Source organism: Phaenicophaeus curvirostris, chromosome 24 (genome assembly GCF_032191515.1).
Source record: "Phaenicophaeus curvirostris isolate KB17595 chromosome 24, BPBGC_Pcur_1.0, whole genome shotgun sequence".
NCBI lineage: Eukaryota > Metazoa > Chordata > Aves > Cuculiformes > Cuculidae > Phaenicophaeus > Phaenicophaeus curvirostris.
In genome coordinates, this window is record NC_091415.1 from 4,515,298 (window position 1) to 4,529,112 (window position 13,815).

The 13,815-nt window shown below is 50.5% G+C and overlaps 1 protein-coding gene across 10 annotated transcripts in view; it reads left to right on the top strand.

Annotated features, from left to right (window-relative positions):
• ANKS1A (ankyrin repeat and sterile alpha motif domain containing 1A) overlaps positions 1–13,815 on the top strand; it is a 125,767-nt gene that overhangs the window by 79,293 nt on the left and 32,659 nt on the right. For all 10 annotated transcript variants that reach the window (XR_011339055.1, XM_069875942.1, XM_069875943.1 and 7 more), the window contains one exon: positions 6,807–6,873. Coding sequence is in view for 9 of the 10 variants with exons in the window: in XM_069875942.1 (XP_069732043.1) it covers positions 6,807–6,873 (67 nt within the window). In the remaining variant the exon portion in view is untranslated. The remainder of the gene's footprint in view (positions 1–6,806; positions 6,874–13,815) is intronic.

A 13,815-nucleotide genomic window follows, 5' to 3' on the forward strand; every position in this document is an offset into this window, starting at 1 on the left:
CCAGTCCCACCCCTGCCATGGGCAGGGACACCTCCCACTGGATCAGGGGCTCCAAGCCCCATCCAACCTGGCCTTGAACCCCTCCAGGGATGGGGCAGCCACCGCTGCTCTGGACAACCTGGGCCAGGACCTCTCCACCCTCACAGCAAAACATTTCTTCCTAAAATCTCATTTCAATCACCCCTCTTTGAGCTAAAGACCATTCCCCCTTGTCCTGTCCCTGCCCTCCCTGATCCAGAGCCCCTCCCCAGCTTTCCTGGAGCCCCTTTCAGCACTGGAAAGGGCTCTAAGGTCTCCTCAGAGACTTCTCTTCTCCAGGCTGAGCAAACCCATCTCCCTCCACCTGTCCTCGTATGGGAGGTGCTCCAGACCTTGGATCATCTCCGTGGTCTCCTCTGGACTTGCTCCAACAGCTCCATGGCCTTCCTGTGCTGAGGACTCCAGAGCTGAAGTCAGGAATCCAGGTTTGGTCTCACCAGAGCAGAGCAGAGGGGCAGAATCCCCTCCCTCCCTTCTGATCCCGCTGCTTTGGATGCAGCCCAGGACACGGTTGATTTCTGGACCGTGAGCACGTTGCCAGCTCGTGTTGTGCATCTCATCCACCAGCACCCTGAGTCCTTCTCCTCAGGGCTGCTCTCAGTCCATTCTCTGCCCAGCCTGGGTTTGTGCTTGGAATTGCCCCCACCCAGGGGCAGGACCTTCCCCTTGCTCTTGTTGGACTCCTTAAGGTTTGCATGATTCGTCTCTCCAGCCTGTTCAGGTCCAGGGCAAGGGTGTACTTGATCTCACTGTCCCCATGGGGAGAGTCCCTGAGCGCTTCGATGCCCTGTATTTGGTTTCACAGAAGATGTGGGACCTGCCAGTCTCTGGATCTCCTGCTGCTCGTGCTGGGTGGGATCAAATACCAGGCAATATTTTACATCCTAACATTAAAAGCCGTTCCATACTTCTGCCACGAGCACTGAGGTGGAGAATTACTTTATCTTTGTCCTGCCAGCAGAACAGACCTGAGCACCCAGACTGTCCTCCAACCTGGCTTTGCTTTACTGGCCTTCCACAAACAAATACCTTCTTCTCTGTTAATCAGGACGCAGTCGCCTGGGATAATTTGTTTTAAGATAAAGTTCTGTTTTGGAGTAAATTGCTGGTTGCTATGTTTTCGTGGCCGTCTGCCTGTGTGGAAGAGCTGACCGCTTCCCAGTCCCAGGATGACTCGCAGCCGCACCCAGCTCTGTTTTTTTCAGGATATTTTTATTTTTCAGGCAAATATGAAAATAAGTCAGTGTGTTTCAATCCCAGTAATGGCTCTGTAGCTGCTTCCCATCACACTCCTTGCCTTAGAGGTTGCTGAAGGGCGCTTTTTCATCCTCGCAGCCTTTCCTTCTCCTAAAGTAATTTAGATATGCAATAGTTTGTCTTCTTTCCTGGTAGGTTCTCATGGAATGAGTTGGGTTGGAGGGGACCATGAAGGACATGCAGTTCCAACCCTCCTGCCATGGGCAGGGTCACCTCCCACTGGATCAGGGGCTCCAAGCCCCATCCAACCTGGCCTTGAGCCCCTCCAGGGATGGGGCAGCCACCAATTCTCTGGGCAACCTGGGCCAGGGCCTCCCCACCCTCAGCGTAAAAAAACCTTCTTCCTAATATCTAGTTTCAGGGCTCTTTGTCCAAGATATCTTTATATTGTGGAGCCAGCTACACCTCCAGGTTAAGAATAACAGAAATGATTTTATCCATGTAGGAGGCAATGGGATTTTGTGGGTTTTTTTTTCTGTGGTTGTAAAAAAATAACCAACTGAAGAGAAAAAAAAAACATTTAAACCCCTTACTCCAAGCCCACACCCCAACCTGTTTGCAAATGGATGCGTGGTACTGGAGTGGAAAAAAACAGGTTAAGGCAAACTAAATCAGAACTGAGTGTTCTGGCTACAACTAAGTCTGAACTGCAGCGCTATATTTAAACATGGTATTTTTATATTTTAATAATTAACCACTGGGAAAGAGCAGCCTAAAAAACTGTAGCGTAGGCTGTTTTTAAGGTATCTTCTTGTCCAGCCCCATCCTGGTGCCGCGAGGACTGGTTGCAGAGGACAGGGATGCTTTAGGGTGTTCATTCCCTCTCTAGGTTTGCATCCTTCCCCTGTAGTCTCATCTTTCCAACCTCTTAACGGTTAAATCCAGATGATCAGCAGTGTTTGAGTTGGTGTGTGACTTGGGAGGGTGTTTTCTTTTCATGGAGAGCTGAGGGCACGGAGCAGGATTTCCCTTTGTGTTATTTGTAATAGAGCTTTGAGGGTGCGTAGCCGTGACCGCCCCCGGCTCCAGCTGGTGTTTAGCCAAGGATGGGTTGTGAAAGGTAATCTCTTGCCGTGTGACTGTTTCATTACCATTTAGTTTTAGCACAAGGCAATTCCGTGCTTTTGAGGAAAGGTTCCTGGGTGTTTTAGTGCTGAAGAACCTCCTGCGAGTCCTCATTGCTGTGTTTTGACTGGTGGTGCTGGGCACTGAACCTTGAAAAGCATCAAATTCCTCTTGTATTTGGTGGGAGCAAGGGAACTTGGCCTGGCACCCAGAGTTAATTTGCTCTTGGAATCCAGCTACGGCAAAGGGATGGAGGGAAGGAAGCAAATTTGTCGCAGTGTCAGACCGTGGCGACCTGCCCTTGGCTGGGAAAACTCATCCAGGCTGTTGAGAGCAGGGTGGGTGTGATCGGGATTCACGGTGTCCTCTCATCTGATGCCTTTGGGCACCCGTTACCTCCATGTGTGGGGGAGAAATTGTTTTTAGAAAGCTCTTATCGATGTTTAGAGGAAGTGAAAAGCTGGAGAGAGTCTCCAGGGTCACGGCACTGCTGTAGGCATTGCTGTTCCCTGGTGAGAAACACAGCGGAGGAGCCCACCTTTCCTAAAACTGAGTGAAAACTTTCTCTTATCCTTCACGCTGCATCGTGAAAGAGCGAAACCGCCAGTGGGTAAGGGTGGAAGAGGGCGTCCAAGCATGGAGTGTGGCGGGGAAGGTGGAACGCTGGCTCTGCTGATGCAAAAACGCAATGAATGGCATTTCTTTTGGAACGAGCAGCTGATGGGAAGGAACTTGCTCTTGCCAAAAAGCATTTGGAGTTGCGGCTCTGACCAGAGAGGGGCTGCGAACGTGGGGTTTGAGTCTGCCATGGGAACACGCTGTCGTGCTCTTTGCCTTTCCCAGCAGCACCGGCCGCAGTCCCCGCACGTCTCCAGAGCTCGGCCCCAGCACAGCGTAAGAGATCCACCAAGCACTTTGCCTCTGTTGCTGGGAGACAGTCCGAGGGAGCTGGGGCTGCTTAAACAATCAGGCTTTTCTCCTTGCCTCCTCTTTCCCTTCCTCCCCACCGATTTGTTTCTTTTCCCTCTTGGTGACTGGTTATAAGAAAAGCTTGGCTGGAACCGAGTGATCCTTCCTCCAAATGATCCGGTGGGACTAAAGAACCTTGCAGGCTTCCAGACCCGCTGTAGTAAACATCTTCTAGATAAAGATCAGAGAATCATGGAATGGTTTGGATTGGAAGGGACCTCAAAGCCCATCCAGTTCCAACGCTCCTGCCATGGGCTGGGACATGTCCCACTGCATCCCGTTGCCAGATCCCAGACTGTATGTACAAGAGCAGCTCCAGTTTAGAAATCTACCTCGTAATGAAGCTGATTGACATAAGTCTTCAAAGTTTAATGCCCTTCAGCTTCTGGAGCTTGAACTGAATTGACCTCAAGACCCAAATTCTGCAGCAAGCCCTCCAGGTTGTGGCGTTATCCCAGCAGTCCTGCTGCAGCTCCGGTTTGGTGCCTGCCTGTGGAAGTGAATTAAACAATCGGTACCAAACCCTTTGGTCTTATTTGGACACTAGGCTTGTTCTGCATCATCCCTGTATTTTCCTCCGGTCCTGCACGGCCTTCACGTACTGGTGATGTGTATGAAATTCCAAGGCTTTGCCGGGGAGCACTGGCTGCTTCGGAGAGGTGAAAGGAGATAAAGCGAGTGGTCCTGGCTGGAATGATGACTGGCAAACCCGTGCATCGTGAGACCTAGGATTCCTCTGGGTTCCAGGCAGTGACCCGTGGTGAGAAATAGGAGGCAATTAATGCTTTTCAGTTATTTCACATTGTCTGCAGGCTTGAGCAGAAGCTGCTGCATCGCTCCCGCGTTCTTCAGGCTCCATCACAACTATGAGAAATGGAAACGGCTCTTTAAAACTGAGCCCGTGCAGAGGAGCGGGGCTGATGGAGCTAATGCAACTGCCTTTGGTGGACGGAAGCAGTTAAAAACCATAACGAGGCTAGGAGAAAAATTCAGCGTCACGGGGCAGGCTTCAAACACACAACAAACCACCCTGTCTGTGTCTGGTTTTTGTCTTTTATGTGGCCTCAACCTATTTTAGCACATCCTTTTAAACTTGAGCTTAAAACACACACTCCCTTTCCTTGCGTGGGTAGCTTGCAGGTTTTGATTCAAGTTCGGACTGACCTGTCTTCTCTAAGCACCAGCTTTCGTGTCCCAGGCTGTCATACCTGTTCTCTTCGTCATTTTGACCCTCCTGTGAAGCAAGGGATCTGATCGCTCATCCTGCCACCCCGTTAATGACTCTGTTAACCCTGGTGGCAGCGTTTGATGGCATCTGGCCTTTGGTGGAGAGCCTGGTGTTGGCGTCAGGTATCTTCCAGCTGCTTTAGCAGATGTCACGTTGGAGATCTGGTGGTGCCTGAGGCAGATGCTTTTGCTTTACACACTGCAGGGCAGCGTGCTGATGGCAGGACCCGTGTGTCCAGCGACTTCAGAGCCCTTTCTTTAACCTAAAGCTCTTATTAGAACATACTTCACTTCTATATGTGTTTGAATTTTGAATTCTGATTATGTTTTTTCAGGCTGGCATTCAAAGCTCCCACTAAGTATGCATTAACTGTGGTTCAAGCCCAATCCTTGTGATTTTCTAGGGGCAAAGGACCCATGTATTTTAATGATTCCTCTATAGATCACATGAACCCCTTCTCCTTGGGGAGATTTAATGCCACAAGTGCGCTGTCTGCCCGCTCCCCACAGACGGGAAGGACTTCACTGGAGATCTGACTTGGCAGGAGCCTTCTAAAACTGTATTCTTGTTTTGTTTCACCAAAAATACACCCTCCACAGTGGAATCCACCTTCGAGCTGCTGTTGATTTTGAATGGAAGCTGAGCTCCCGGCTCCCTGCAGCGTTTCCAGGAGCCCCACTCGCCAGCTGGGGACTTTTGGGAACTCCTGCTGCTGCCCCAAGCAAAGCATCGCGCTGGGATGCAGGCAGTGTGAGGCTGGCTGGGGGGTGAGGTCAAGGAGAACTTGGACTCCTTCCCCAAATCTGTCCTGAAAGGACCAAGGAAACAAAAACTTGTGTAGGAATTGAAGTTTATTTCCCCAGCACTCTGTTGTCGGTCGATGAATTGGCTTTACATTCAGCAGCAACTGCTCTGAAGTGCCTCGCAGGAATATTTTCTTGGAGATTTCTGTTTAGAAATCGCTGGCTCGGGGTTCTTTTTTTAATGTTTTAATTTTGTTTTTAATTCTTTGTTCAGTTATAGACCAAAGTCTGGTGTAACAACCAGACCTGAGCCTCTCGAGCATCTCATTGCTCTTTGGAAAATGGTGCACATGAGTGCTCTAGGTTATTGGAAATTCTGAGCTGACTAACAGAGGTGCTATTCATCAGTCTTTCTTCTTAATGGAATTAACTGAGTAACTGCAACTGTCAGGTTTCCCTTTGCAGCATCGCATGAGAAAGCCTGGACTTACAAATTCTGCACTCGTTTCTGTGCAACTCTTAAGCGGTTTTGATAAGACACCATCTCAGGCAGTAGATTTTACCTTTTTTATTAATTGCATGAGGTTTGCCTTGAGCTCGTGACTGCGAACCACTTCAATCAGAGGATGAAAGTGTCTTCAGCTCCCTCTCCTGGGTAGTTCAGGCGTTTGCCCCCATGCTGCTGCTGCTTTTGCAAACTTGATTTTCAAACTCTTTCTAGGTATCTCTGCTCTAGGTGGGAATGAAGAACAGCTCAGCACAGAATCCTAGAATGGTTTGGGTGGAAGGGACCTCAAAGCCCATCCAGTTCCACCTCAGCCATGGGCAGGGACACCTCCCACTGGATCAGGGGCTCCAAGCCCCATCCAGCCTGGCCTTGAACCCCTCCAGGGATGGGGCAGCCACCACTGCTCTGGGCAACCTGTTCCAGGGCCTCCCCACCCTCAGAGGAGAACATTTCTTCCCAAGATCTCATCTCAATCTCCCCTCTTGCAGCTTAAATGCATCCCTGCCTGGGATTGGGAGATGTGACATTTTGAAAAAAACCTAAATCAAACAAAAAATACCCAAGAAAGCCCAGAGTGAGGTGAAGCCGAGTTCAGCCTCTGCATGCTGGGAAAGAGTTTGAGAGCTGCGTTTCTCCGGCTTTGCTGCTGCTGGTGGAGGTGGGGCTGCATGTTTGTACTGTGTGAGCTGAGGAGTCTGGGGTTCTTTTCCTTCACCTGAACTTTGTGTGCCAGAGGGATGGTTCTGTTTGTTCTCAGGCACTGGTGAGTTGTGGAAGGGAAGGGTCCATGAGTCCCAGCCTCTCCACAACTCCTCGGAGTCATCTAACCTTTTTTTCCAGGCAAGATGTTAAAGGCACCTTTGCTGGATCAGAGGTACCTTAACATCCTTTCCTGGATTTCTTTGGCAGTCACGTAGCAGGTGGAATCCTGGGGCTGCCTTTAACTTTTCTGGAGGCTTTGTGAATAATGCAGCATGTGCTTTTTTTATCTTTTCAGATTGAGAAAATCATGAGTTCCATCGGCGAAGGCATTGACTTTTCGCAGGAGCAGCAGAGGATCTCAGGTACCGTTCCCAGCCGCGTGTGTGTCTCTCTCTTAACTGTGCTCTGTACAAACACAAGGTGCTGGCTCCTGCCCGCAGAGCTCTGTGGTGGCTCCCAGAAGGGACCTCGGCTCCCCAGCGTGATGCTCAGTACTGCTACCAGCAATTTTAATTCAATACTCACCTAGGTAGATTCAATTGATTTTATATAATGCAGGTGTCCATCCCTCCCTGAGGGCTTTGGGGGAGCCTTGCAGCTGGTACCTCCAGCCTGATGGAAAGGGGGGACCCTGCTTGCCCCGGGGTTGGTTAATACTCACCCAGTGCCAGCCGCGTGTGTGTAGGGGATCTTGTTTCTTCTCAAATGAACATTAGGAAAATGATGTTCAAATGAACATTAGGAAAAAAAATTTCACAGAAAGGATCATTGGGCACCGGCAGAGGCTGCCCAGGGAGGGGGTTGAGTCCCCTTCCCTGGAGGGGTTTAAGGGACGGGTGGAGGAGGTGCTGAGGGACATGGGTTAGTGATTGATGGGAATGGTTGGACTCGATGATCCGGTGGTTCTTTTCCAACCTGGTGATTCTATGATTCAAATCCTCAGAAACAGGTGGACTTTGAGGTTATGGGGACTCCTGACTAGTTTGGAATCACACTCACTTACCACCTGTAACACTCCAGATGCCCTGATGTTGCTTCAAATCCGATAAAACCCACCACAAGTCCTTTTTTCTATATATTTTTCTGTGTATTTCTGTGACCTTGCCGTATGGAGTTCCGTTAATTTGACAATATAACTTTGTAAACAGAGTGTGAGATGGTTTAGTTGTGGGTTTTCTCTTTGCCTTTCCTCATTTCCTTAAGAGAGGGTGATGAAGGAATCGCAGCGTCATTTAGCACATTGATTTTCCTCAAACAGAGCAGCATCCTCCTCCAGCCACGTTTGCAACTCTTATAACTCTTATCTCCGCAATGCAGCAGTGGACCAAGGGGAGACGGTCCTGGCTTAAACATCCTCATTTCCATACACGTTGTCAGTTGACGCAGCTGGGCTGCAGGGATTCTCTCTGGTGACCAACAGTAGGACCTGAGGGGATGGCAGAAAGATGCCAGGAGAGGGTTAGGTTGGACATTAGGGAAAGGTTCTTCATCCAGAGGGTGGTGGAACACCGGAACAGCTCCCGGGGAAGCAGTCACAGCACCGAGCCTGACAATATTCCAGAAGCATTTGGCCAACGCCCTCAGGCACGTGGTGTGTTGGGGTTGTTCTGTGCAGGGACAGGAGTTGGACTTAATGATCCTTGTGGATCCCTTCCAACTTAGGACATTCTACGATTCTATGAATAGCGATCCCTCTGCCAAGTGTGTTCAGGGTCTGGACTGGAACAGCAGAAGGAACCAAGTCTCAGTTAAAACTCTTGCTCTGCTGCTTCTGCAGTGACCTTAAGACATACCTCAAATAGGAGCATTTTGCCATTTTCCCAGCTGTTTTCATATACATTTTGTGCTTTCTTCTGAGGAAATTAGGGAGGTGGAACTCATAGAAGGAAGAGGCTTTGCTAAGGGTGCAATCATCCCTCAGCTTCTTTCAATGCTGTTTACAGAGCCAAGGAATAACCTACCCCTTTCCCCGCCGTCTGTCTCAACACATCTCCATTTCTGAGCTGCTCAGGAGATTTATTCTAATTCTTCTCTTCCTGGGATGCAGTGGAAAGCAGCAGCTTAAGGAACTTGTCCCCCCTGCTGCCGCAGGCCCAGACACGGGTCCTCGGGAGCGTTGTATGAAGCTGAGTCTGTGGCCTTCAAAGAGGAGATAATTGCTTGGCTTTAGAGGTGCCTTTTGAAAGGGAGCTGTTTGTAGTGAGACACGGCGAACAGAGCGTGATGAAACGGATGCCGATGAACTCTGCCGTCTGGGGACTGAAGGTGCTGAAATATCTTGTACTGCTCAAGGGCTTTAGAAAAACCTACGTCTCAAAAATGTTGTTGCAGGAAACGCTTTCTGATGGTGAGAGAGGTTCAGGATCGTCCTCCCCAGCCGCTTCTGCTGAGGCAGTGGCTGTGTTGGGGTGATGCTGGTTGCAGGTCAGCACGGGTGTCGTAGAATCACAGCATCTTTAGGATTGGAAAAGCCCTCCAAGCTCATCCAGTCCAACCATCACCCCAACCCCACCGTGCCGGCTTAAACCATGTCCCCAAGTGCCACGGCCACATGGTTTTTGGACCCCTCCATGGACGGAGACTCCCCCACTGCCCTGGGCAGCCTCTGCCAGGGCTTCTCCACTCTTTCAGTAATGAAATTGTTCCTAATATCCAACCTAAACCTGCCCTGGTTCAACTTGAGGCCATTTCCTCTCATCCTAAAGTCCTAGTGTCGTGAAGGCCATGCCCTTTGGATGTGGTTTACCAGCCATGTGCCTCAACTCAGGTGAAGCTGGGCTTTTTCCAAGTGTTGCTGCAGGTATTTACATCTTTCCTCCCCCTGCTTTGAACATGAATTTCCTTCTCTGCCTTTAAATCAGGGGCAAAGACAAAAGCAGAACTCTGAAGCTTCTTGGCTTTACTGCAGCGTGACGGAGGCTGCTGGAGAGCTGCCACCGTGAGGGATTCTGTCCTTTTAAATCCTTCACCTCCAAACCGCTGCATCCGAGCCGCTCCGGGTGGGCAGCGTCTCCTCTTGATGAGATGCTAATGCTCATCTGCACACGCAGCTCGTGCTTGCCGTAATAAACCTGATCTCATAGCCATTTGTCACTTGGGTTTTTGCTTTGGCGAGGAGGCATCCACTGTGCGTTCCCAGTGGGAATTTACCCTCCGCCTGCCCTAGATGCTACATACTGATTCATGTTTATGCTTTTTTGGGGTCTAGTGGCCCTGCAGAGGGGTGTGAAATGCTCTGTGGGTTTTGGTCTGTTCCAACAGTGACAAGCCCTCCCCTCCCTGAGCTGCTCTGTGGCTGCACGAGTGATGGATCGATAGCGTTAGTGAAGACATGGAGGGGAGAGGAGGAGCCAGCACTTCTGCAAAAGCTGCCGTTGTGCAAGGAGTTTCCAGCAAAATGGACACTCGTCTGAAAGCAGGAGGACCCAGGAGCTGCCTTTTCCTTAAGCCGCGTGCTTTCCTTGTGCTTGGCTTGGGATCCCTCGAGCACAGATCAACTGCTGGGCATAGTCCCTATTTCTCCTGCTTCTCCTACGAGTTCAGAGAGCAGGCAGGGCTGTGCGAGCCCCTTGCTGCGAGGACGCAGGGTGTCCTGGGCTGCCTGCACCTTGACATCTTTGTTTCATAGCAGCGTTTTGCTTTTGCTCCTCAGAACTTTGCTTGGGCTGTTCTAACGCCACAGACCCTACCCCAAACGTGCAGGAAGCTGCAGGGAACCTCCCAAATATCCTCAAGTGACAGGGGACAGGATGAGAGGGAATGGCCTCAAGCTCCACCAGGGGAGGTTCAGGCTGGACATTAGGAAAAAATTTTTCACAGAAAGGGTGATTGGTCCCTGGCAGAGGCTGCCCAGGGAGGGGGTTGAGTCCCCTTCCCTGGAGGGGTTTAAGGGACGGGTGGATGAGGTGCTGAGGGACATGGTTTAGCGATTGATGGGAATGGTTGGACTCGATGATCCGGTAGGTCTTTTCCAACCTCGTGATTCTATGATTCTGTGATCTAAGTGCTTCTCAGCAGTTAGAGACTCAAGGAACACCATCTCTTAAAGGATACCAGATTCCAAAGCTTTTGCCTTAAAGGGTTTTTTGGCCCGGGGGTGGACATTTATATTCAGTTTGTGTCTCTCTGCATGTATGTTTTGCAGTGATACGTGTCTTTAGCTCCAGCAACCTGCTCCTGACCATCCCTTCCTTCCAGTTATGGGTCGGTAGGGGAGCACGGGTCTCCAGCCTCTTGTCTCACTGCGGGCTTTGGACAAGGAACCCATGTGGTGCTCACTGGGTTGCAGCGATCTGTAAGACAATGCTTGTTTCCCCAAAAATAAAGGAAAGGAGAGGTCTCTGCTCAATGAACCTGCTTGGTGTGGGTTGGTGGCGTGGCTGCACTGGACGGGGAATGTGTTTGGGGCTCTTTGAACTGCCCTGAGATGTGAGAAACCGTGCTTGGCGTTTCACTCGATGGAAGGGGAAGAAGTTTGCTAGCCATCTGCATCGGGTTAATTGATCTTAGTTCCAGGAAAGTCAGATGCTGGCTGTATTTCTTGCGTCTGATGGCACTAATGACTCCATCGTCCTTGCCTCTCCGTCTCGCCTAATGCACTGCCTGAGTTACAGCCCCCTCGGTGGATTTAAGGGCTCTCAGCTGGCAATCGTCTCGAGGGCTCCGTTTGTGCGTGGGCAGTGCTTTCGTCAACCCTTGCTTGGACTTGCAGTTCTTTCTTCAGGTGAAGCTGGGCCACAGGGCTTCAGGTCACACCGGGTCACATTAAACTGTGATGGGAAAATGCTGCTTGTCCAGCCCAACTACTCGCTTCTTCCTCTAGACCTCTAATGAGGTCTCTAGACCTCATTGCTCTCTCCAACTACCTGAGAGGAGGTTGTGGAGAGGAGGGAGCTGGACTCTTCTCCCAAGTGACAGGGGACAGGACGACAGGGAATGGCCTCAAGCTCCGCCAGGGGAGGGTCAGGCTGAACATTAAGAAAAATTTTTTCATGGAAAGGGTCATTGGTCCCTGGCAGAGGCTGCCCAGGGAGGGGGTTGAGTCCCCTTCCCTGGAGGGGTTTAAGGGATGGGTGGACGAGGTGCTGAGGGACATGGGTTAGTGATTGATGGGAATGGTTGGACTCGATGATCCGGTGGGTCTTTTCCAACCTGGTGATTCTATGATTCTATGATTGATTCCTCCAAACAGACCCAAACTTTGCACTAATGGTCTTTATTGAAACAGTAACTTGGAAAAGGACTTTTCTGAGCCTGGTAGCTCTCTCCCTTCCCTGTTTACTTTGAAGCATGCTGTGTTACTTGAGAAATGTAATTGCAAGAGGAACTGAAATGCTTGACTTGCCTTTTTTTGCAGCTTTTAAATACTCTAATTATTTCTAACTACATTCTGTTGACTGTTTCATAGCATCGTAGAATCATGGAATGGTTTGGGTTGGAAGGGACCTCAAAGCCCATCCAGTCCCACCCCTGCCACGGGCAGGGACACCTCCCACTGGATCAGGGGCTCCAAGCCCCATCCAACCTGGCCTTGAACCCCTCCAGGGATGGGGCAGCCACCACTGCTCTGGGCAACCTGGGCCAGGGCCTCCCTACCCTCACAGGAAAACATTTCTTCCTAAGATCGCATCTCAATCTCCCCTCTTGCGGCTGAAAACCATTCCCTATCACTACACTCTGCCATCCACAGTCCTTTTAAAGGCAGGAATCCTAAAGTCTGGACGTAAGGAGGAGGATGAAGCTGAGCATTAGGAGTTTGCTACACTCAGAAGTTGTGACTGGGCTCTTGTTGGGGGGCAGAGTGGCTGGAATTCTTTGGCTCACGTGTCATGCAAATATTAAGTGAATTTTGGACTCCCTTATTTTCAGTCTAGGATGGTTTTTGGCATTTGTTCCCTTTCTTAGTAAAGAAAATCCCTCCGTTCTTCTCTCTCCAAATACCCTCCTCTTAATTTTGTCTTGATTCGAAGTGGTTTTAAAACCAGAAAACCTGCACGTGGCCTCACTGCAGGTTCCCTCTTTGAAAGGAGCAATACATTTAGGAGTGTACAAAAGGCTGAGTAGAGTAAATAATTATATAAAATGCAATTCAGGACCTTGGAGGATGAAACTGCTGTGGTTTTATTCCCCCTGCCAATACTCAGCTGCTTCCAGAGATGCTGTAGTAGGCAACAAGCAGCTTGCTCACCTTTCTCTCGATAAATTAATTCTGAGCCAGCCACGAATCACTCAGAACTGTCAAAGCAGACCGGGAAGCTAATTTTTTGAAGACCCGAGCTGTGTAGTCCATCATCGGGTAAATATTGAGGAGTCAGTGATTTCCACTGGAGGGTTACGAAGCCGCTGCCTCCCTCCCCTCTCCTGCAGCTTCTGCTGGGGAGGCTGCTCGCGTGCAGCAGCTGGAAAAGCTGGGAGGGGTAGGAGGATGGAGAGAAGGGAGGGACAGGAGGAGCAGGAGACAGGACTGCGAGTGGAACGGCAAGCGTGGAGCCGGCTGCCTTCAGACAAAGCCCGTCGCTGCGGCGCTCTGCGAGAACACACCGGCGCTCGGTGAGGAGCCACGGCTGCTGGATCCAGCCAGGATCGACGGGAGGGAAGGATGGAGACCCCGGGCGAGTGGGAGCTTGTTGCGTTGATTCCAGTTTCCATGCTGCCCTTCTGCACAGGCTGCGTTAGGGGAGGGAGATGGAAGCTTTTTGTGAGCCCTGCGTTTCTCGTGCTGCAGTGAAGGAGGACTGGCCAGCTCGCCAAGTCGCCCAGCTCTCCTGTGGACTGGAGCAGCAGGATCCTTACCCCAAGAATTCCCAGATGGCACCGTGAGCTCTGTGTGTGCAGCCGTTGCAGCGGGAGGGGGGAAGGATTGCGTGGAAGGTACCGAGCAGCTTCAGCTGACCTGCAGGCTCAAAGAAGGCAAACTTGCTTTTCCTCATCATCTTTTTGTTTGCATAAACCCTTGTAACAGATGTGATAAGAAGCCTGAAAGATTCTGCCTGGCTTCTCTAGGGGATTCCCTGATGAAAAGGAGACCTCTGAACTTATTTTTGTCATATTTAAGGTCTCGAGCTTCTCTAGAGGGGAGTAACAAGTCCCTGGAAGGGAGAGCTTGTCTGCACAGCTTCCATAGGGCACTGGGAAGAATCTCATTTATCAGAGGCTGAGAGGAGGTGCCAGGGCATGTCTGGGACTTGAGAAGCTGCAGGAAGAGGAGAGAGTGTGCTCGCGTTTGCTTTCTTTTTGTTTTGAAGTGATTTGGAAGCAAGGAGCTCAAATACCTCCTCCTCCTCTAGAACTGCTCTTTGTTTGAG